This window comes from Sarcophilus harrisii, chromosome 4, assembly GCF_902635505.1.
Source record: "Sarcophilus harrisii chromosome 4, mSarHar1.11, whole genome shotgun sequence".
NCBI lineage: Eukaryota > Metazoa > Chordata > Mammalia > Dasyuromorphia > Dasyuridae > Sarcophilus > Sarcophilus harrisii.
In genome coordinates, this window is record NC_045429.1 from 132,296,211 (window position 1) to 132,319,901 (window position 23,691).

The 23,691-nt window shown below is 32.8% G+C and overlaps 1 protein-coding gene across 6 annotated transcripts in view; it reads left to right on the plus strand.

Annotated features, from left to right (window-relative positions):
- RSPH3 (radial spoke head 3) overlaps positions 1–23,691 on the plus strand; it is a 122,110-nt gene that overhangs the window by 34,481 nt on the left and 63,938 nt on the right. For all 6 annotated transcript variants that reach the window (XR_004229392.1, XR_004229393.1, XM_023503311.2 and 3 more), the window contains 3 exons: positions 11,763–11,904; positions 20,897–21,042; positions 22,334–22,537. Coding sequence is in view for 4 of the 6 variants with exons in the window: in XM_023503311.2 (XP_023359079.2) it covers positions 11,763–11,904; positions 20,897–21,042; positions 22,334–22,537 (492 nt within the window). In the remaining 2 variants the exon portion in view is untranslated. The remainder of the gene's footprint in view (positions 1–11,762; positions 11,905–20,896; positions 21,043–22,333; positions 22,538–23,691) is intronic.

Consider the following 23,691-nt stretch of genomic DNA (forward strand, 5'->3'; position numbering starts at 1 on the left):
AGCAAATGGTCATTCCCCATTCAACCTTCAAATAGTTTTGGTTGTTGGGAAGTTTTCACTTAGATGAAATCTAAATCTGACTTTCTAATTTCCCCAAAATTCTTTTAGTTCTACCATCAGTGGCCAAACTGAACAAAATTAATTCTTCTGTGAGATAGCCCTTCATATACTTGTCATGACAGCATGACAAATAGGGTGCTGGACTTAGACTCAGAAAGACCTGGATTTGATCCCTACCCCACTGCCTGTCTAAGCATTCTGCTTACCTCACTGGATCTCAGTTTTCTCATCCATAAGATGAGACTGAGGGGTTTGACCTATAAGGTGCTTTCCAGGTCTGTGATCCTGTCTTCTTTTCTCCCAATTAAAATATCTTTCAAAAGATTTTTAGCTAGCATGGCCTTTCACCTTCCTGGTCAGTCACTTTTTCTTAATATTACTTGGCTTATCAATCTCTTTTCTAACTTGTGTCACACAGAACTGAACCTAGTACTCCAAATGTGATCTGATTAGGGCAAGATACAGTAGAACTGTTAATTCTCAGGCCTTGGTGCCATGTTTCTCTCTCTCTCTCTCTTTCTCTCTCTCTGTAAATAATAGCTTTTTATTTTCAAAACACATGCATAGACAGTTTTCAGCATTCACCCTTGCAAAATCTTAGTGTTCCAGATTTTTTCCCTCTCTTCTCCCTTTCCTCCTCCTCTAGAAAGCAAGCAATCCAATATATGTTAAACATATGCAATTCTTCGATACATATTTCCATAATCACCATGCTGCACAAGAAACATCAGATTGGGGGAAAATAAGAAAGAAAACAAAATACAAATAACCAAAAAAGTGAAAATACTATATCGTGATACCTACTCAGTCCCCACATTCCTCTCTCTGGGTACAGATGGTTTTCTTCATCACAGAACTACCCTGAATCACTTCATTGCTGAAAAGAACCAAATCTATCAGAATTGTTCATCACATAATCTTGTTGCTGTGTACAATGTTCTCTTGGTTCTACTCATTTCACTTAGCATCAGTTCATGTAAGTCTCTCCAGGCCTTATATTATAAATAATATAGCATTCATATCCATAACTTATTTAGCCATTCTCCAACTGATGGGCATCTACTCAGTTTCCAGTTCCTTGCCATTACGAAAAGGGCTGCTTACAAACATTTTTGCACATGTGTATACTTTTCCCTTTTTTATGGTATCTTTAGGATACAGACCCAATAGATATACTGCTGGATTGAAGGGTACACACAGTTTGATAGTCCTTTGGGAATAGTTCCATATTGTTCTTCCGAATAGTTGGATCAGTTCACAACTCCACCAACAATGTATTAGTGTCCCAACTTTCCTACATCTCCTCCAATATTTATCATCTTTTTCTGTCATCTTAGCCAATCTGAGAGGTTAGAGGTACTTCAAAGTTATCTTAATCAAATTAAGATTATATTGGTATTTGGTATTTTTGACTCCCATATAATACTGTTTTATTAACACATGATACTTTTTATTAACATTGAGTTTATACTTTATTAAAATCCTCAAATCATTTCCTCAAATGCTTTTTCAAAAAAGCAATTTTTTTGAATTGGTGACTAGTCATACTTCCCTTATATTATATTTGTGTCATTGATTTTTTGAAGCGTAGTATAAAACTACATTTATCACTGTTAAATTTTCAGAGCCAGGAAGACCTGGGTTTGAATTCTGCTTCCTTCATATATTGCCTGTGTGACCTGGGAAAATCTCTTAAACCCTTAGTGCTTTAGACAACTCTCTTAAGACAATTAGTTGTAAAAAAAGGTACCTACCTGCATTAGTAGGGGGTAAGTAAGATTATTCAGTGCCAATAAAAATCACAAGCCTAGTTCCATATCCCAATCTTAAATTTCACCTTATAAGATTCATTCCAATATAGCTTGTCAAAAACTTTTTAGATACTGATGACCATTCTTCTTGTTATCTTTTTTTCTACCTTTGCATCATCTACAAAACTTGAAAAGCATTTGATTTGTGCTCTTAATCCATATCACTGATAAAAACTTAAAGTAATACAAGGCTAGATAGATATAGATCCCTAGAGCACAAATAACTTCCATTTGTTCAACTGTTCCTCACATGGTATGATTTTTGAGGCCCTTTAACCATTCTTTATAATATTTAACTCAAGTCAGGTTTTTTTTTCACTCACTTTCCAGCATGTGATTTTTTTTCCATTTCTAATGGTGATAATAAAAATATATTTTACAGACTTCAGTGATCATGCTAATTATAAACTCTCGTAACAATACTAAAATGTATTGTTTTTTCTAGTACAAAAGAAACAGCTTTGAAGTAAAACCACTTGTTTTTCTCTTATTATAATTTAGTTTTTTAAAAATCTCCTTTGGTATACTTCTTATTTTTCATCTTTGCCCTTTTAAACTCAATTGACACACAAGAAATTAGTGAAACAATCATGTGCAATGATTGTCATTAGAATACACTTACATTCTTAACTGGATCTCTGTTTTCATCAATGGTGATATTCCCTCCAATATTGCAGATCATGACTTATCCATACTTACCTGACTTATCCATGCTAACCCTACCTATACAATTCTTGTCAGTGTACTTAATTAAATTCGGCATGAGATCCAACCCCCTGTGGGGGTTGAAAACTTATCAACTATATTTTCAGAAAATCTATGATGAAACATGTCACTCATATGTTGAAGAGAAATAAAAGGTACAAAGTACAAAAACAGACATTTTTTAATGTTATCACCAAGAACATAGGGAGAGCAGTTTGTAGAGCACTGACTTCTACAAAGACCTGAGTGCCAATTTTGCCTGGGCAAGTCACTTAAACTTTCTGTACCTCTATTTCCTCATCTGCAAAATGGGGATGATAATAGTATCTACCTTGCAATGTTGTGAGGATTAGTTAAGATAACATTTGTCAAGTTCATTTCAAATCTTAACTCATTATATAAACTCTAGCTATCATTATTTTGTTTGAATATGCTTCATTGTTCCAGGGTTGGTTTTTTCCTCCTTTCTTTTGACTAATTGGGGATGCAGAGTAGGGGAAAGAAAAGAGTGATATCCCAAAAAAAAGAGGAACATTAAAGCATTTTTAAAGGCACAGAAAATCAGAGAAGGCAGTTCAAAAGGAAGCACAGACAAAGCAGCATTGAAGTAACATGAATTTATTACATACTTTTTGGGGAAAATGAGTTTTGAAATGGAGATTCATGGATTTATTTAGAATCCTTTTTTGTTTTCTGGTACATATAGATTTTTTTTGGTGTTTAAGTTCATAACAAAACGTATAAATTGTAAAATAAATAAAATTTAGCATATTGCCACCAAAAGAGACTATTTTAGTAATTCAAGTGTTAGGGTGGTGGACGCTTAAGGACTCAGAACTAGATCTAGGTGGCTGTTTGAATACAAAGAAGAAGATTTAGAGAATAGCAGACAAGATTTGACAGTGGACATTGATAGTTGAGGAATGGAAGATGACACTAAAGGAAAGCTGAGTGACTGAAAGAATGGTGGTACTCAAAACACTAGTACACTCAGCAGTAATAGGAAATTGAAAGAGGGTTTTGGTGGAGGAAGATCATGAGTTCTGTTTTGGATATAAATTCGAAATGTCTATAGGACAATCCAGTTTCAAAAGGTCTAGTAGGGTGATTTAAACTTGGGAGACTGATCCTATAGATTTGGGAATAATTTACATAGAGACAATAATTGAGCCCACTGGAGCTGTTAAGATAATCAAACCAGATAGTATGAAAAGAAAAGAGGGTCCAGGACATAACCCTGATGGAAACCACAATTAGTAGACATGATACGAAGTCAGCAAATGGTACAAAGGAGCAGTTGGACAGGTAGAATAAGAGCAGTGTCACAGAAATCTAGAAAGGAGAGTATATCCTACTTTAATAAAAAGCCTCAGAAAATGAAAGAATTATACTTGAAGGTTTCCGAGATTCCTTCCAGTTTCAAATATATGATCCAATGATTAATGAAAATAATTGCATGTTCAGCAGAAGGAAAGAATGCTAATCATCTCTTCAAAAAAGCACAGGTAAGCAGGGTTTCAAAATATAAATTAATAAACAAAAGAAAGTTAAGTGCTTCCAGATAACAAAGTAAAAGAAATGTGAGTAGGCTTTAAAAAAGCCTTATATATTTTTGTTTGATTTTCTTTAAAAAAAGAAAAAGACTCATACTTTGAGACATTTCAAGAAAACAAAGTATCAAAAGCTAAAGAATCTAAAAAGTAGAAGACATTAGAAGTGAATAATATTTCATGGAGGAAATTTTATTCCTTCATTATTATATCTGTATTGTTGGTGGCTAAATCATATAAAGGAACTATTGTCAGCTGGAGATAGAAGAGAAAAGCCAAGAAGACTAGTCATGATAGAAGAGGTCAAGAAGCTAATAATTTTTTCTTCTGCTTTTGAAGTATTGGAGGAACAATTGGAGGGAGATTATTAGGAGAAGGTCAGGATTACAAATTAGGTACTGCCAAAAGAAAGTGACAAAAAAAAAAAAGAAGGAAAAAAAGTGACATACTTTTAAGACTTGTCTATAATGTTCTTTTGGGTCTACACACTTCACTTAGCACCAAACTTTTCTGAAATCATCTTGCTGATCATTTCTTATAGAACAATAATATTCTATTACATTCACATACCATAACTCATTCAGCCATTCCCCAACTGATGGACATCCCCTCAGTTTCCAGTTACTACCAAAAAAAAAGAGTGCTACAAATGTTTTTTGCACGTCTAGGTTCTTTTCCCTTTTTTATTATCTCTTTGGGATACAAGCCCAATTGAGACCCTGCTAGATCAAAGTTTATGCCAACTTTTATAGTCATTTGGACATAGTTCCAAATTGCTGTCCAGAATGGTTGAATTAATTCACAACTCTACCAACAATGCATTAGTGTCCCATTTTTCCAGCATCCCTTCCAGTATATATCATTGTCTTTCCTTGTTGTCATCTTAGCCAATCTAGAGGTATGAAATGGTACCTCAGAATTGTCTTAATTTGCATTTCTCTAATCAGTAGTGATTTAGAGCATTTTTTCATATTTCTAGAAATGGCTTTTATTTTTTCATCTGAAAATTGAATGTTCATATCCTGTTCATATCCTTTGACCATTTATCAACTGGAGAATGGCTTGTATTCTTGTAAATTTGTGTCAGTTCTCTATATATTTTAGAAATGAGGCCTTTATCAAAACCCTTGAATGTAAAAAAATTTCCCCAGTTTTCTGGATTCATTTTTTTTGTCTTGGATGCATTAGTTTTGTTTGTACAAAAACTTTTAAATTTAATCAAAATTATCCATTTGCATTTCATAATGTTCTGTAGTTCTTCTTAATTCCTATCTTCTCCGTGGATCTGAGGGTAAATTATATCCTTCTCCTAATTTGCTTATAGTATCACCCTTTATTTTAAATCATGTGTTCGTTAATGCCTAGTTTCTGCCAAACTATTTTCCAATGTTTCCAGCAGTTTTTGTCAAATAATGAGTTTTTTATACCAGAAGTTGGAATCTTTGGGTTTATCAAACACTAGATTACTATAGTCATTTGTTATTGTGTCTTATGAACCTAATATTTCACTACTCTCACTACTATTATTTCTTAGCCATTTGGTATTGGCTTAACACTACTGCTATTATAATATAGTTTTAGGTCTGTTACAACTAGGCTACCTTCGTTTGCTTTTTTTTCCTCCATTAATTTCTTGAAATTCTTGACCTTTTATTCTTTCAGATGAATTTTGATATTATTTTTTCCAGCTCTATAAAATAATTTCTTGGCAGTTTGATTGGTATGTCACTTGAATAAATTAAGCTAGAATAATTAATTTAGGTAGAATTGTCATTTATATTATATTAGCTCATCCTAAAAGCAAAAATGTTTAATAAAAAAATCACAAACAAAATAGAGTTATATTTAGAAAAAAAATTTTCATTATGAGTAAGATAGGACAAATTACCAGGAATGAAAGAATTATTTGAGATTAAGCAAATAGTATATATATATATATGTGTGTGTGTGTGTGTGTGTGTGTGTGTGTGTATACATATATATATATACACATATACATATATAAATGAAAATCATGAGATTATATCAGTAGATATAGACAAGGAGGAGAAAGGAAAGGAAAGTATTATATACTTAGTGTGTGCCAGGAACTGGGCTAAATGTTATAGATGTCATTTCATTTGATCTCTTTACAGATATTCTCTCATTTAAGTAAGCCTTTAATATAATATTCATCAGATGATTTAGGTTGAAAAATATAACAAAAAGTAAAGAAAAAAAAGGCAGCATGGCCATATAAAGTGGACTTCAGAGTCAAGATGATCTAGAGTCAAAATCTTTCTTTGATAATGACTTTGTGCTACCTAAGCGAATTATGATCTCTTAGTGCTCTAGGCAACTCTGCTAAAATTTGGATGTCTGGCCCTTTTCTGCTTTGGTTGGAATTTCCTCATTGTTCCCTAATAGCAATGAAAACAAACAAAAATATAGAAATAGAAAGATTTTTTCTTCTTTACGTTCTCACTAAAAATAGTTATACAGATTGTCTTCACTGCCATCTGTCACCAGTGTAATTTGAGAATATTTTAGATATGTATTGTTTTAATTTCATCTTGTGCTTTAATTTTATATCTGAAGAATTTATAATTTTAATAAATATTAAATAAATTAAATATGTTTACATATTTAGAAAGGCCAATAAATTCAATGAAAAATTTGAGGTAATTTTAAAAATACAAAAAAATCTGCTTTTTAAAATAAAATGTTAAAAGAAAATAGGAGAAATTGATAGAAATAAAAATTCCATTTATGATCATTACATTGTTGTGCATTACTCTACCAAGGCATAAATTCCTGTATGTGGGCAACTCTACAGTTATTTTGATGAGTCATCAGAAGGATATACATATAAACATACATCTATAAAGATACAGGCAATGAGGGGGCACTTTTGTTACTATTGTTTCAAATTTAATATACATTGAAAAAATAGTATATAATTAAAGTTGACAGTTTCATATACTGTCTGTTTCTATTCTTTGTATATTGAAACATTCATGTTTATGTTTATTTCATTTAAAAAACAAACCTACCTCTCAAAGCAGCCCATTTCAGTTTTAGATATTTCCAGTTTTTAGGAAGTTTTTTTGTTTGTTTTTTTTACATCAAGCTTAAGTTTGCTTCTAACTTCCATCTATTTACTGCTCCTCATTCTTCTGAACAGAACAAGCCTAATACATCTTCTGCAAGACAGCCCTTCAAATACTTGAAGCCAGTGATCATGTTTCTCTCAAGTTCTCTCTTCCACAGGCTAAATATACCTATATCTTTAACTAAATTCCCAGATAGCATGATCACAAGGCGCTTCATTATCCTGATCAACTAGTAAGAATATTCTCCAACTTATAGTCTTTTTTAAATGTGGCACCAAGAAATGAACACAACACTGCAGATGTTGTTTTGTCCAGGGAAGACTATTACAGTACTGTTGCTATAGCAGTAAGATAATAGAAGGTAAAGAAGAGGAGGGAACTTCCAGGTAACATGATCACTGAGATGAAAGTTTAGACATTTTCTCGGATCCTCACTACCTCTCATACCTTTCCAAAACAGAAATTATACAAGAAAGATAAAGCAATTTCATCTGCTTCCATTATCTGAGATACTAAGAACTAAAAGAAGGTTAAAAAAAAATAAAGTGTCTACTTTGAGTTCAATTAGCACCCCCTCCCCTACAACCCACCATGAAATGAGGTTGCATTAGTCATCTGGATCCATGGACTTGTAACAAAACACAACCCATTCTTGCCTTCTTTCTAGTGCCATGGAGATCCAAGTGCCACACTGCAGAAATTTGCTGAGGTCCCAGCAACCAGCACCCTGGTAGCGCTCTGTACTGAAAAAGATCACTACAGGAGAGCAAGAAGAACAGAGAGACCAGACAGTACACATCTATGCTTGATACCCCACACCTGAACACCCCCTCCCTTACTCCCAGAACCTCAGAGATCCAAACTACAAAGGACAGAAATCAACCCCACAGCATGGCAGTATTCTTAATTGCCTGGGCAGGTAACTGAGGAACAGAGGGAACAAGGGGCTGTATAGGACTATGTGGCATTCCACTAAGCCTAAGGATAAGCACTAGTTCTGTACCCCTTAAAGTAACTCGAGACAGAGACCTAGACTAATGAATTTTGAATTACCCATTATGTTAGGAGAGTGACACTTTGAAATCCAGCCTCCAGAGAAACCACCATCAGAGAGAAGAAAGTCAGAAAGTGAACAGTAAGGGAAAATAAAGAAGGGAAAACACTGAAATTATCAAGCTTTTCAGGAGGATAAAAACTCAAAAGACCTCAAACATAGACAAATCTACAAAGAAATTATTAATAGCAGAAGAAAATATGGATTCAAGCTTTTGTAAGATGAGTCCAGACTTCTATGAATAAATACTGCAAAACAGGAGAAATTGCTGAACACTTGAAAACACAGAAGATCTTAAGAACATTGAATGACAGCACACTGTTCTTAAATGATTTAAAAAGAGAAATGAGAATGAGAGTGTGATTTATGGCTTACATAGCAAAAATAATGAGAAAAAAAAAACAAGTCTACGATGGCAAGTTTTATGGAAGAAACAAGAGAAGAAATAATTGATTGGGAATGCAAATATATGAAAGTGAAGGAAAATCTCGAAGAAAAACAAAAAGGCAAACTGTTCTCTGTTCAAGAAATATGTATTTATCTAGAAGACAAGATAGGCAGAAAAAGAATTAAAAAGAATATGTCCCTTAGAATAGTAAAATAAGTCAAAAAAAAAAAAAACCCTAAACCCATAATACAAGAAAAGTTCAGAACTTCTGAGCAGTAGCATTTGGAAGAATGAATAGATCACGTCTAGGAAATACTAAAGAACTAAAAAGAAAATAGATGACCTTTGATTGCAGATTGCAGCACTAAAAAGTGCTGGTATATTAATATACTGATGGATTAATATGGTATAAACCATGGATTTGAAGAAACCAAAGAAAGAAGCATGAAATAATTTTAAGTGAAAGAAGCAGAACCAGAAAAACAGAACACTTGATGATTATATGATTATATCAATCCTAAATGGAAAGAACAAGAAAATAATGCTGTGTAATTATCACAACTTCAAAGAAATAATTAGAAAATTTGCCTCCCTTCTTTGCAGATGCTGTGCATGTGCAACCTGAAACTAATACTGTCAGATTTGGTTGATTTGAAACAGATAAAAATGTAATAGAGAAAAATGAGAAAAAATTTTCTTTGAAATACATAAGAATTTCTTTTAGCACTCGGACTCAACATCTTTTAATCTTAACTGCTAGACTTTTATATCAGTTTTTTGGTGCTATGTGATGTAGAAACTAAGTCCCATTTTCCCCATCAGTTTTTATTGACTAATCCCCTTTTCTGTATTTAGTAATTTGGATTTATCAGAAGATAGTCTTTGTATTTGCTTCTGATTCTGGATTATATATTTTAATTACTTTTTAAAATCTCTTTTAAGATAGAATTATTCCAACTTGTTTTATAAAATCTTTGTAATTCAGGTCTGCTTTTCTTTTTTTTTCCCTTCCTCTATGAATAATTTTAATGTTGCATTAAATCTATAAAATAATTTGGATAATATTTCTATTTTTATTATACTATGCTTAATCTAAAAATGACTAAAAATCAAATGCAGAAGATAATGTTTAATACTAGATGAACCCCCAAATTGTAACTTTTGTTTTAGGGATTATCATGACATAAAGGGCCTGGGTAAACTTTAGGAAACTTATTCAATGATTTGTAACCCCTTCTCATGAAATCAGGAGAAAATTACTACCTGATTGGCTATAACTTAACTCTAGCTCTTCATAGGATTTAGAGCTAGAAAGAACTTTAGAATCATCTAATCTAAATAAGTCATTTTATAGATCAGGAAAGTATACTTCATGAGGTCCCGACTTGTCTCAGAATAGATGACAGCTTGTTTTCTAAACTCCATTCTTGGCTATGATATGTACTGTAAGACACTGAGAGAAAAGAAAATTTAAGAAAAATTTTTGTTATATTGAAGAAAACTTTTCAATAAACAATGAAATATCTTCCCCTTTTAGTTTCCTGAGTGTACCCAGAAATTTTCTATTGTGGTTTCTAAAGGTCCCCATGTCCCCAAGTGTCACTCCCCATGTCCCCAAGTGTCACTCTGATTCATCTAAAAAGTTGACATTTTAGCTTAAAAGCTTAAAAAGGCTTTTTAAAAAATTCTCTCTGTTGTTGGCTTGGCCATGCCACTAAGGGGAAGTCTTCAAGAGTTCCCCTATCTAGCAAAATATTCTTATTCTGCTCTTTTATCATCACAGTTTGAGTGACACCATGACACACTGATAACTTCTCTGGTAAAAATGTCACTACACATTGTGCTTGTAAACATAGATTAGCTTACCCTCTTATTCAGAATTGTAACAAAATTTTTTTGTTTTGTTTTGTTTTCTTAATACTATACCCAAGAAAATATATTAAAAATGGGATGATTATTTGTGGAAATATGTATAAAGAAATTGCCCATGTTTAACATATATTGGATCACTTGCCAACAAAGGAAAGAGAGGGAAAAATTAGAACACAAGGTTTTGTCAGGGTGAATGCTGAAAATTATCCATTTATATATTTAAATATATAATTTTAAAATGGGATGATTTGGAGAAAATTAGGAGACAGAGACCTCAAAATATCATATTGGGGTGGAAGGATTTCCACCCAGAAACTATAAATTACTTTTCAAAAATATCTTGTTAAGTGGGTGCTAAGCCCAAAATTTAGTACACTGACCCAAAGGCCTGGTTGTTCTATTCTAATCATAGCTCTGTTGTCATTGTTCTTTAGCTTCAGAGATATCCCCATCACAAACTTTAGACTTGAATATGTAGAGGACAAATGCTGAAATAGTTTCCCAATTAACCTTTGGAGAGACTATGTTCTGTATATGGACAGATAGATAATAGCTAACATTTATATAATGTTTAGTGTGTGCCAAGGCACTGTGCTAAACACTTTACAATTACTATCTCATTTGATCCCCCAGTAGACCTGAGGGTAAAGTGCTATCCTCATTTTATAGTTGAGGAAACAGAGGCAAAGAGATTAAATGACTTTCCCAAGGTCACACAGCTAGTAAGTATCAGATAGATAAGAGAAAGAGATTCACTTACTAAGTGTTTAGTATGTTCCAGATACTGAGGACACAAAACAAGCAAATGAGAATCCTTGCTTTCAAGGAATTTAATGGGTAAAAAGAGTGTAGAAAAGGAAGTTGCAAATGAATAGGAAACCACATGTGATGGGACTCCAGCATGGACTAGAAAGTATGAAGGAAGATTGGGCCCCAGCAACATCAGGGAATGTCTTGGGGTTAATAAAGCACTCTTGATTTTTTCCCTCATTAATTCTTACTGCTTGGATGTGACTATCAGTTTCCCCCAAAGTTTTAAAGAATTTGCTAGTTGTCAGACCTGCAGGTAGAAGCCGTGTTTCTTCAAGCTTGTATTCTTTCCACTGAATAACATGTAGGCTTCCAAATTAATCAGTCAAAGAAGGGAAGTGGGAGAATCCCAATAGGTACTAACCTATAATTTACCTTATTTTAATTCTAAACTAAGAAATATTTTACATCATTTCTCAGACTTCTCAACCTGATCCTGTTGAGCTCCAAAGACAGCAAGAGGCCAAGAGGAAAGCTCTTGCTAGAAAGCGAGCTAGAGAACATCTTCGACCAAGAAGTCCTGAACCTGTAGAGGGCAGGAAGCATGCTGATGTTCAGACAGGTATAAATTTCACACAAAATCATGGTTTTTGTCTTGTTTTTAGACTTCACAATTTTTTAAAAATATCTTCTGTGTGCAGAGATTACTGCACTGTGTTATAGCACCACCTATAGACTAGGGGAAGAAATTTCCTGCTGCCTTTCCATTATCGACTATCAAACTATTTCTGCATAGACCAAGGGAAAAAAACATTTCTGTCCTTAATTCTCTACCCTTTAGTATAAATCATCCAAACATCTCTTTGACATACATTGGAGCACAGTGCAACAATGTAGAATGGTATTCTGATTCTTTAATTTGTGCTAATTACAAATAGATGAAATCTCACTACTCTTCTGGCCTTCCCTCTTTCCATGGCCTGTTTGCCTCCTCTCTTTTCCCATCTCTTTCTGGGAAAAGCTATGACTAGTCAATCCTGTGTGCAGGAGACTTGCTGAGTGCCCCCAATTTAAGAATAGGATCAATGAGTGGGACATGACCCAGAAAGAACCAAAATGACTACCATTCCAAAAGACTACTCAGTTGAACATTTAAAGTAATAGGATAACAGATGAAAGAATTAGATAAATTTGGGAAATATTACAAACATGTCACAAAAGCATATTTTAGTGATGTGGAATTTCAGCTATCTAGACATCTATTGGAGCTCACTCTGCCTTAATAAAGCAGCTAATGAAGTCTTGATTTGCAAAAAGGAGAGGAAGTGAAAGAGGAAATGTTGTTCTAAGCCTGATTCTAATGAACAAGGAGAAACTGGTTGCCTAAGTAAAAATAATGAGAATCTTGGAGGAGAAGAATTTTGCTTTATATTAGATTTATAATAGAAGAAGGGAAATCCAGCCATATCATTTGGGGGGGAGAGAGGGAGAACCTTCAATTTTAGAGAAGCATATTTTTAAATGTTCAAAGGAAAGCGAAATAATAACTAAAATGGCTTGTGATTCTATAGAAAAAAGTTAGCTATAAACAGTTGAGGAAGCTTTTGAAAACAAAAGTGAAGGTGGGAGCAAAGCCAAGATGACAAGAGTAAAGGCAGGGATATGTCATTAATCTCCCAGATGCCCTTCTAAATAGCATTAAAATAATTCCTCCAAACAAATTCTGAAGTGGTCAGTACAAAGCACTTAAACAAAAACTGAGTACATTTTAGGACATTAAAAACCTCAAACCAGATGCAGAAAAGCAAAAATACAAAATACATCCTTTTTACATCATAATGCAGTAAAAAACTATATTCAATAAAGGGCCAGGGAAACAAAAATTAAAAATTAATTGGAAATTAAATAATCTGATCCTAAGAATGAGTGGGTCAAAAAACAAATCATAGAAACAGTCAATAATTTCATTAAAGAGAATGAAAATGAGACACCATATCCAAACTAATGGGATGTGGCCAAAGAGGTACTTGGGGAAAATTTTTTTAGGTAAATGCTTTTATCAATAAAATAGAGAAAGAGTAGATCAATGAATTGAGCATTTAAAAGAAAAGAGAAAAAACACTCCAATTAAATACCAAGTTGAAAATCTTGAAAATCAAAAAGAGAAATTAATAAAATTGAAAGTAAAAAAATAATTGAACTAGTAAATAACACTGAAATCTGGTTTTATGAAAAAAGAGTTTAACCACTGATTGTTCCAGACTACCAGTATCAAAATGCAAAAAGTTAATTCACCACCATTAAAAATGAAATTAAAGCACTTATTAGCATCTATTTTGCCTGGTTATATATGACTATATCAGACAATCTAAGTGAAATGGATAATATTTACAAAAATATAAAATTGTCCAGATTAACAGAAGAGGAAGTAGAATACTGAAATAACCACATCTTTGAAAAAGAAATTGAGCAGGCCATTAGTGAACCCCCTAAGAAAAAATCCCCAGGAACCAGATGACTTCACAAGTAAATTCTACTAAACATTTAACAAATAATTCATTCCAATGCTATCTATAAACTACTTGGAAAAATAGGCAAAGAAGTCTTACCAAATTACAAGTGTAATGATGATAACTAAACCAGGAAAAGCAAAAACAAAAAAAAAAAAAAGAAAAACTATAGACCATTTTCTCTAATAAATATTGATGCAAAAAATTTAAATAAAATATACACAAGGAGATTACAGGAATATAACACAAGGATCATGCGCTATGACCAGGTGAGATTATACCAGAAAAGCAGGACTAGTTCAGTATTAAGAAAACTATTGGTATAATTAACAAAAACAACAAAAATAACATCATTATTTTAATAGGTATACTCACTTTTTCATTAAAAACATAAAAATCATAGGAATCGTCAATGGATCTTCTTAAATGGATATTTATCTGAACCATCAGCAAGCATTTTCTGTAATGAAGATAAAACTAGAAGCTTTCTCAGTAAGATGAAGGTGAAGCAAGAATATCCATTATTACCACTTTTACTCAATATTGTATTAAAAATGCTGGCAGTAGCAATAAAAAAGAAAAATTGAATAGGAAATAAGGAAACAAAACTATTACTCTTTCTGGATGCTATGATGGTATACTTGGAAAATCCTAGACAATCAACTCTGAAAAAACTATTTGGAAATAATTAACAACTTTAGTAAAGTTATAAAATATAAAATAAATCTATATAAATCATCAGTACTTCTATATATTATTAACAGTCTAGTAACAAGAGAGAAATTTAAAATAATAATATAAAATACTTGGGCATCTGCCTGCCAACACAAGCCTAAGAAGTACACAACGAGTTATAAAACAATTTTTACACAAATAAAATCAGATCTAAAGAACTGGAAAATAATAGTTGCTCATGGGTAGGCTAAGTCAATATAATAAAAATGACAGTTCTAGCTAAATTTAATTTATTTATTCAATACCATCATAATTAAATCACCAAAATATTTTATAGAGCTAGAAAAAAATAACAAAAAAAATTTTATCTGGAAGATTAAAAGGTTAATAATACCAAGGGAATCAATGAAAAAAATGTGAAGGAAGGTGGCTTAATTATACCAGATCTCAAATAACTAGTGTTTAGGTGCTAAGATCCAAATGTGCTTTTGGAACAAAAATTCACTATTTGACAAAAACTGCTGAGATAACTGGAAAGCAATTTGGCAAATGCTAAATATAAATCAGCATTTCGCACTACATGCCAAGATAACGTCAAAATGATTTAGACATAAAAGGGTGATACCATAAAAAATTAACAGACCATGGAATAGTTTACCTTTCAGTTCTGTGAATAAGGAAAGAATTTATGACCAAATTTATGACAGTCTTATGGGATGTAAAATGGATAGTTTTGATTATAATTAAATGGAAGAGTTTTGCACAAACAAAACCAAAGAACCCTAATTAGAAAAAAAGCAGAAAACTGCAGGGAATTTTATAGCAGGTTTCTCTAATAAATGCCTCATTTCTCAAATATATATTCAAATTTAAAAGAATATGTCATTCCCCAATCAAATGGTCAAAGGATAGGAACAAGGAGTTTTCAGACAAAGAAATTAAAGCTATTGATAGTCACATGAAAAAATGCACTAAATAAATCACTTTTGATTATGGAAATATACAATAAAACAATTCTGCAGTACCATTTTATAGCTATTAGATTGACTCATATTTCAGGAAAAGAAATTGACAAATATTTAAAGGGTTGTGGGAAAATATGGATACTAATGTATTGTTGGTAAAGTTGTGAAATAATCCAGCCATTCTGGAGAGCAATCTGGAACTATGCTAAAAGAGCTACAAAATGGCATACCTTATGATCCAGCAACAGCACTCGACTGGGTCTGAATCAAAAGAGAGCAAAAAAGGAAAAATGACCAATAGGTACAAAAATATTGCAGTTCTTTTTGTGGTAGCAAAGTTTTAGAAATAGAAAGGATGACTATCAACTGGGGAATGGTTGAACAAGTTGTACTATGTGACTGTGATGGAATACTGTTCTGCTATAAACATAACAGAACACTTTCAGTAAAACCTGGAAAAACTTACATGAACTGATGCAAAATGAAGTGAACATAACCAAGAGAACATTGTACAGAGTAACAGCAATATTTTATGATGATCAACGGTTAGGATTCTTACAAGGTGCTATCAGTTATCTAATTTAGCATGGTACTTAACAGTTCTCTTGTTCACTAATGTACTTAGTACTTATTAGAGTTCTACAAGGTTCACACCTTTAAGAGAGCATATATAAGCTAAGAGGCTCAACCAGGATTCAGTTGGGGACATTCAAGGCCTAAAGGACAAGCCCACTCTCGGAGGTGGAGACAGATTCATTCCATTTTCCACCCCTGTGCTGGCTGGAGAGGGAGCTAGAGGCAGAAGCTGGAAGAGACAAAGGACTAGCGGGCAAGAGCTTTCAGAACCAAGGAGAGAGATAGGCCTCTAAGAAAACTAACCGGACTATTTTGAAGGAAACAATAAAGGATTTGGACTTTAACTCCTGGCTGCATTTGAGGTAATTATTACTTTGAGCTGAAACTAAGGCTGTTCCCAGAAGCCCCCCAAGAAACCTGCTCCCAGAGAACATTATATTTTAGAAGAACAACATTACAATCAACTGTAAATGTTTTAGGTATTTTCAGCAATTTAATTCCCTATGATATTTGCAAAGGACTCATGATGAAAAAGTCCATCCATCTCCAGAGAAGGAACTGGTGGAGTAAGAGTACAGATCAAAGCATACTTTTTTAAAAAAACTTTTGTTTTTCTTGGCTTTTGTTGGTTGGTTTTTTTGGTGGTGGTTTTCTTTCACAACATGAGTAATAAGGCAATATTGTTTTATATGCCTGAACATGTAAAACCAAAATCAGGGAGGGGAGAGGAAGAATTTGGTACTTAAATTTTTAAATAATGAATGTTAAAAATTTTTACATATAATTAGAATAAAAAAATAAAATATTTAACAGAAATAGTAAGGGCAGATACAAACAAATGATTCTTATCAAAGGTAAGAGAGGAAGTAGACTTCTTTGCCTATTTTCTAAGTAATTTATATACAAAAGTAATATACATATATAGAGGGGGGCATGAATTATTAATTTATTAATCAATTGGTAGAATTCAGTTGAGGATTTTTTCTTACAGAGTTCTTTGATGGCTTCTTCAATTTCTTTTTCAAAGATATGGTTATTTCAATATTCTATTTTCTCATCTGTTAATCTGAGCAATTTATATTTTTGTAAATATTCATCCATTTCACTTAGAGTATCTTATTTGCATGTAACTGGGCAAAATAGTTTCCAATAATTGCTTTAATTTCATCTTCATTGGTGGTGAATTTTTTTCATTTTTGATACTGGTAATCTGTTTTTCTTCTTTCCAAAAAAAAAAAAAAATTAACTAGTTATCAATCTATTGTATTGGTTTTCCCATAAAACCAGGTTCCAGCTTTACTTGCTAGTTCAGTAGTTTGTTTTGGGGTTTTTTTAACTTACAATTTTATTAATCTCTCCTTTGATTTTTAGGATTTTCAATTTGGTGTCTGGGGATTTTTAATTTATTCTTTTTCTAGTTTTTTTTTTTTTACATACCCAATTCATTGATCTGCTCTTTCTCTATTTTATTGATGTGTAGGTATTTAGATTAAAAAAAATTCTCCTAAGTATTTCTTTGGCCACATCCCATTAATTTGGATATGTTGTCTTGTTGCCATACTCGATGAAGTGATTTGCTGTTTTTATGATTTGTTCTTTGGTTGTGTCCTGCTTTCCATAGCCCCCAAGTTGGGGTGACAAATGTACCATTGCTTTCTAGAGCCCTCACACCGAGGTGATTAAAATATATCTTCCTGGTGAAAAAAATGATGAGGAAGGACTCCTGAGGATGCTGGAAAAATGGAGTCCCTTTATTTCAAGGGCTTTCCCCTTTTTATAATGAAACAAAAACAACACTGAACATGTGGGGCCACATAAACAACTTGACATTGTATGTAGTTTGCCACCTGTTATCACTCTTCCACCTGCTATCACTTTGCTTTAGTTACAACACAGGTTGTCACTGCCCCTTGACTTCTCAGGAAGGCCGAGAGCCCTTAGAGAAGATGGGGAGCTGAACCAGACATTGTTAGCAGATTCCCTCTAGGCTGAAGGGTCTTATACCTCATCCAGCATTCCCCCGTTGTCTGTGACCCTCTATATTCTTTGACCCACTTATTCTTTTTTTTTTCCTCTCTAGTATTTTATTAAAGATAGTTTTCAACATTCATTTTTTTGGGTCAGTCAATATACATTTATCTTTTTTTAACTAAGATAATTTGTTTTATTTTTTAAATTAAAGCTTTTTATTTTCAAAACATATGCATGGATAATTTTTCATCATTAACCCTTGCAAAACCTTGTGTTCCAATTTCCTCCCCATCCCCCATCCCCTTCTCCTAGATGGCAAGTAATCCAATATATGTTAAACATGGTAGAAATATGTTAAATTCAATATATGTATACATATTTATACAATCATCTTGCTGCACAAGAAAAATAAAATCAAACAGGAAAAAGAATGAGAAAGAAAATAAAATGCAAGAAAACAACAAAAAAAGAATGAAAATGCTATTCAGCATTCATTTCTGTAAGACTTTGTCTTCCATATTTTTTCTCCCTCCTTCCCTTACCTCTGCCCCAGATAGCAAGCAACCCATTGATTCTTTAGGATTAGGTTACTTAATTTCCAATTAATTTTTAATCTATGTTTTCATGGGTCTTTATTGAATATAATTTTTATTGCATTATTGAAAAGGATGTATTTACTATTTCTGCTTTTCTGCATTTGGTTTGAAGTTTTTAATGTCTTGGTCAGTTTTCTGATAAAATAATTTATGTTAAAACAGTACCATATTGTTTTTAAAAGGTACATTTTTAAATGGAGGAAATGAGAGGCTCTTTCAATAAAAATAGCTATCTGTAATGAGAAGATCTATCAGTTTAAAAAATAAGATAAAATTTTAATGAAAGCCAACAACATAGAGAAAGTGGTGGAAATTTTAGATACAAGCAGAGAATATATGAGAAATAAAATTTAAGTTCCAAAAAGCAAATCAAAAGAAACAGAATATGCAATAAAATGGAAAAATAATTAAGAACTTTATATCTTAGAAAGCTAATTTAAATCACAGTCTTAATCTGAAAAAAAAAAAAGGCACAGAAACCCTCTTTTTAAGGAAATTACACAAGATCATTCCAAAATAACTTTCTAGAATTGTAGCTCTATTGAAATTTATTCTACAGTCCCTCTCCTTTGCTTCTTCCCATTGAGACAATTGATTCTGTACCCTAAGTTTTACTGTGCTGTACTGAGTCTTGCGGTACAGTTATATTTTTCCAGAAACAGAAAAGATTTCCAGCTTAATATCACAGGCAGCATAGCTAGTTAAAATTTATTGCTCTTCAAATTATGGAATATTACTGTTCTGTAAGAAATGACCAACAGGATGATTTCAGAAAGGCCTGGAGAGACTTACACGAACTGATGCTGAGTGAAATGAGCAGGACCAGGAGATCATTATATACTTCAACAACAATATTAGATGATGACCAGTTCTGATGGATCAGGCCATCCTCAGCAACGAGATCAACCAAATCATTTCTAATGGAGCAGTAATGAACTGAACTAGCTATGCCCAGAAAAATAACTCTGGGAGATGACTAAAAACCATTACATTAAATTCCCAATCCCTATATTTATGCACACATGCATTTTTGATTTCCTTCACAAGCTAATTGTACAATAATTCAGAGTCTGATTCTTTTTGTACAGCAAAATAATGTTTTGGTCATGTATACTTATTGTGTATCTAAGTTATATTTTAATATATTTAACATCTACTGGTCATCCTGCCATCTAGGGGAGGGGGTGGGGGGGGGGTTAAGAGGTGAAAAATTGGAACAAGAGGTTTGGCAATTGTTAATGCTGTAAAGTTACCCATGTATATATCCTGTAAATAAAAGGCTATTAAATAAAAATTTAAAAAAAAAATTAATTGCTCTTCAAACAAGGAATGCAGCAAATATATTGCTAGGATGTGATAAAGACAAGCCAGTGTCTTGTCCTGAATCATGGATGGCCATGGCACATGTGAACAGGAGCTAACCATTTCCACCAGGACTATAAATTGACTTTAGTGGTCTCTAAACACTGGGCCTTTCACTATTTTTTAACTAAATAACCTTACACTTTTTTGCAAACACATCATTTTAGACTAAGTAGAATTCAGGTACTTTTTAACACACCAATGCTAATAAATTTCCTTTGTAGTCAATAAGTCACTTTCTCTGATTCATCAGCCATTAAATAATTATATATAGCATTCTCCTTCCTTTGGAGAAAGACTCCCTTCTGAACAGACTGCCTGATTTCAAAGCAGGTCTTATATCACGTAATTCAAAAATCAGAGAATCACTCAGTATACTCACCTCATCTCTGTGCTTATAATTTTGCCAGGATAATTTATTGACAATTTCATCCTATGAAAGCTGAATTCTAGGAAGTTATTCACATTATGAGAACCATATACCAGAATGAACTATAGATCTCTTTAAGGTAAGATTTTGACCGAATTTATATATTTAAAGACCAGCAAGAAAAGATATCATCAGGTAACATAATGAGTGATAATTCTTTTAAAAGTTTTGAAAATTTTTCATAATTTTATACATTAGACCTCCTAGTTCTTTATTCTCACATGTTTATTTGGCTAATTTTCCATCCTCAATTATACAATAGGCTTTTTCACTACTACCGTTAACTATCTACTACTATATCCTACCTTATTACAATCCCTTTAATAGTACACAGCACATACAACTTAATAAATATTATAAACTAAGTATGTTTTTCCTCAAGAATATATATGAAACCTAATTGCGTCTTTAAGCTGGATCTCACATTTGATCATTTTGATTTTAGAGAATAATATTCTTACTCCTAAATATTTCAAATAATGCATGTAATGCCAAAAATTTAAACAATACTTGTGGTATTTCTTCTTAGAGTTATATCTAGAAGAGCTTGCTGACCGAATAATAGAAGTTGATATGGAATGTCAAACTGATGCGTTTTTGGATAGACCACCATCTCCACTCTTTATCCCAGCCAAAACTGGCAGAGATGTAGCCACTCAAATATTAGAAGGCGAGGTATGGAAAACTTGTTTTTCTTTTCATAAAGTGTATTTATATTGAATGAGAGTTTGTCGGTCAACAGGCATTTATTTTCAGGGCTTACTACATGCTTGAGATATAAAGAAAGCCAAAACAATTCTTATTGAAGAAGCTTGCAAATAAATAAGCATTTATAAACTATATACAGAATAGATGGAATGTAGTTTCAAAGCGAACACCTGCAGGAAGTGACATTTCAGTGAAGTTTTGAAAGAAGCCAGAAATTCTAAGTAGTGGGATAGGAAGGGAGAGCATGCCAGGCCTAGAGGACAATGCAGTGCTATAGCGATGATAAATAAATACTTGGCACCGATACAGAACTTCTGTCATCCTCATTTTATTCTCACAATAACCCTATGAGAAAAGTGATGTTAGTATCTCCATTTTATAGATGAGAAAATTCAGACAGAAAAAAGATAAATGACTTGTCTAAAGTTACCCAAGTAGTAAATGTCTGAGGCAGGATTAGAACTCAGATTTCCCTAACCCCAAATCCAGTGCTCTTAGCTACTATGCTTTCTGCCTGTCTCTGTCTGTGTCCAAAGATGTAAGTCTGGCTTGGAGAGGGAATGTCTGTGAGAGATTGAGAGTAAGTCAGGTGGCTGGATCATAAGCCCCAAAGAGGCAGGGTATAAGAAGGTGGGAAAATTAGCAATAGACCAAGCTTGTCAGGATCAACCAAAGGCTTTTATGTTTTTGATCCTGGTGCTGATAGATGATCCCTAGAGTACTCAATAGAAGAGAAGGGGCAGGGAACCACATAGTCAGACCTTCACTTGAGAAAAATCAATTTTAGCAGCTAAATGAAGTGGATATGTGAGGTGAGCCAAAGGAGTTAGGAACATCCTGCACTAAAGACACAAATGAAGCTAGGTTTGCAATTAGGATAATCTAGTTTTCATATGCTTTTGTAATGCATATATTGACTTAGAAAGGATTGAATGTATACTTAAAGAAATCTCAAAAAACTGCTATTAAGGAAATAGAAGAAATGAAGCTAAGATTTTTTCAACCCTTGCTACTAGAAAATGTGAGAATCTTTCAGGGAGAACAATAGTAAAACAAGAAAGTTTGTCCTTGAATGCATAATTGGATTTTAAAGGTTTTAAATCTTGAAGGTTTGTTATTTTGTCTTCATGGATCCCTATTTGGATTTAATTTACCTGTGGTAGGCTCATACCTCAAGTATCTGCAAATAAAATACTCTTCTGCTCTGTAATGATTGAAACGTGTGAAGGTAATAGCTAATTTCTTTTGGCTTCCTAAGCTGTTTGACTTTGACATTGAAGTCAAACCAATGTTAGAGGTTTTGGTGGGAAAGACCATTGAACAGTCTTTGCTGGAAGTGATGGAGGAAGAAGAATTGGCTGAACTACAAATGCAACAACAACAGTTTGAAGAATTGCGGAATCTGGAACTTGCAGAAGTACAGAGACTTGAAGAGCAAGAGAGGCGCCACCAGGAGGAGAAGGTACAGCAGTGTTAGGTTTTCTCTTTGTTGTTCCCATTATTGATATTATGCATTCAGTTACTTTGGGAATCTCCTATTAACTGGAAATAAGACTTAATGAAAAAAAAAAAAGAATTCAGAATACTTAATTGGCCAGCTCACACCTCTACACGAGACCACAGGGTCCTTCATAAATTACTTTCTTTATAAAAGAACTTCTTAGTTCAGGTTTCTGAACTGAGTAGTTCAAATTTAGTAGTTCTTTGTAGTTCTAATTTAGCCTTGGATTTCTCAAAAAGAAAATCCAAGATACTGAATCTATAATAGTGTCTCCTTTTAATCAGAGCCTAGAGACTCATAACATTATTAAATATGGACTCCTATAAGTTTTCATTTTAAAATAGTATTTATTAAACAATCTATTATGTATTCTATGATTGGTTATAACTTGAACTTAATATTTTTTGTTAGGTATTTAAAAATGAATCCTATTCTTCTCTGGTTAAGCATGATATGTGGTAGCTTGATATTACCTCTTTCAGACCACCAGAAACTATAGCTTACTTAATAAGTATACTTAATAAGTGTAAATTGCTAACTTATTGAATAGCACTCTTTTATTTAACCATTATGTATGTTGTCAGATAGCTTAACATTGAGGTAAAAACCCCGGTTACAAACCTTAAAATGAGGCAGGCATAGAGAATAGAATATTATTTCGACCTGTGATTATTTGATTTATGTTTCCCATATTCCTTATATCTTTGTAGGACCTTTTTTATGCACACAGAAAACATATGTAATGACTATTTTACTGACACCATTGAATATAAGTAGAACATATACATATCCTAGGAGTGGAGATACAGGAAGCACCACTCAAATAACTAATAGAACTATTTCTTTAGTCTTTGTGATAACTAGGAAATGGAAATGGAAATATTAGATTTTTTCCCTTCTACTGAATAAAGCTTGTTACCAGTGTTCTATATGCATAAAGGAGAATAGTATCCAATATGCATGAGGGCTGCATGGGTAATGAGTCTCATTTCAACATTTTATATTGCATGCTTGTGTAAAGTAGGCAGGGTTGAGAGAAGATTAAATATGACATACATGATAAGAAATATGAACATTCAACAAGCATATTTTACTTTGTATTTTGATAAAAGTGG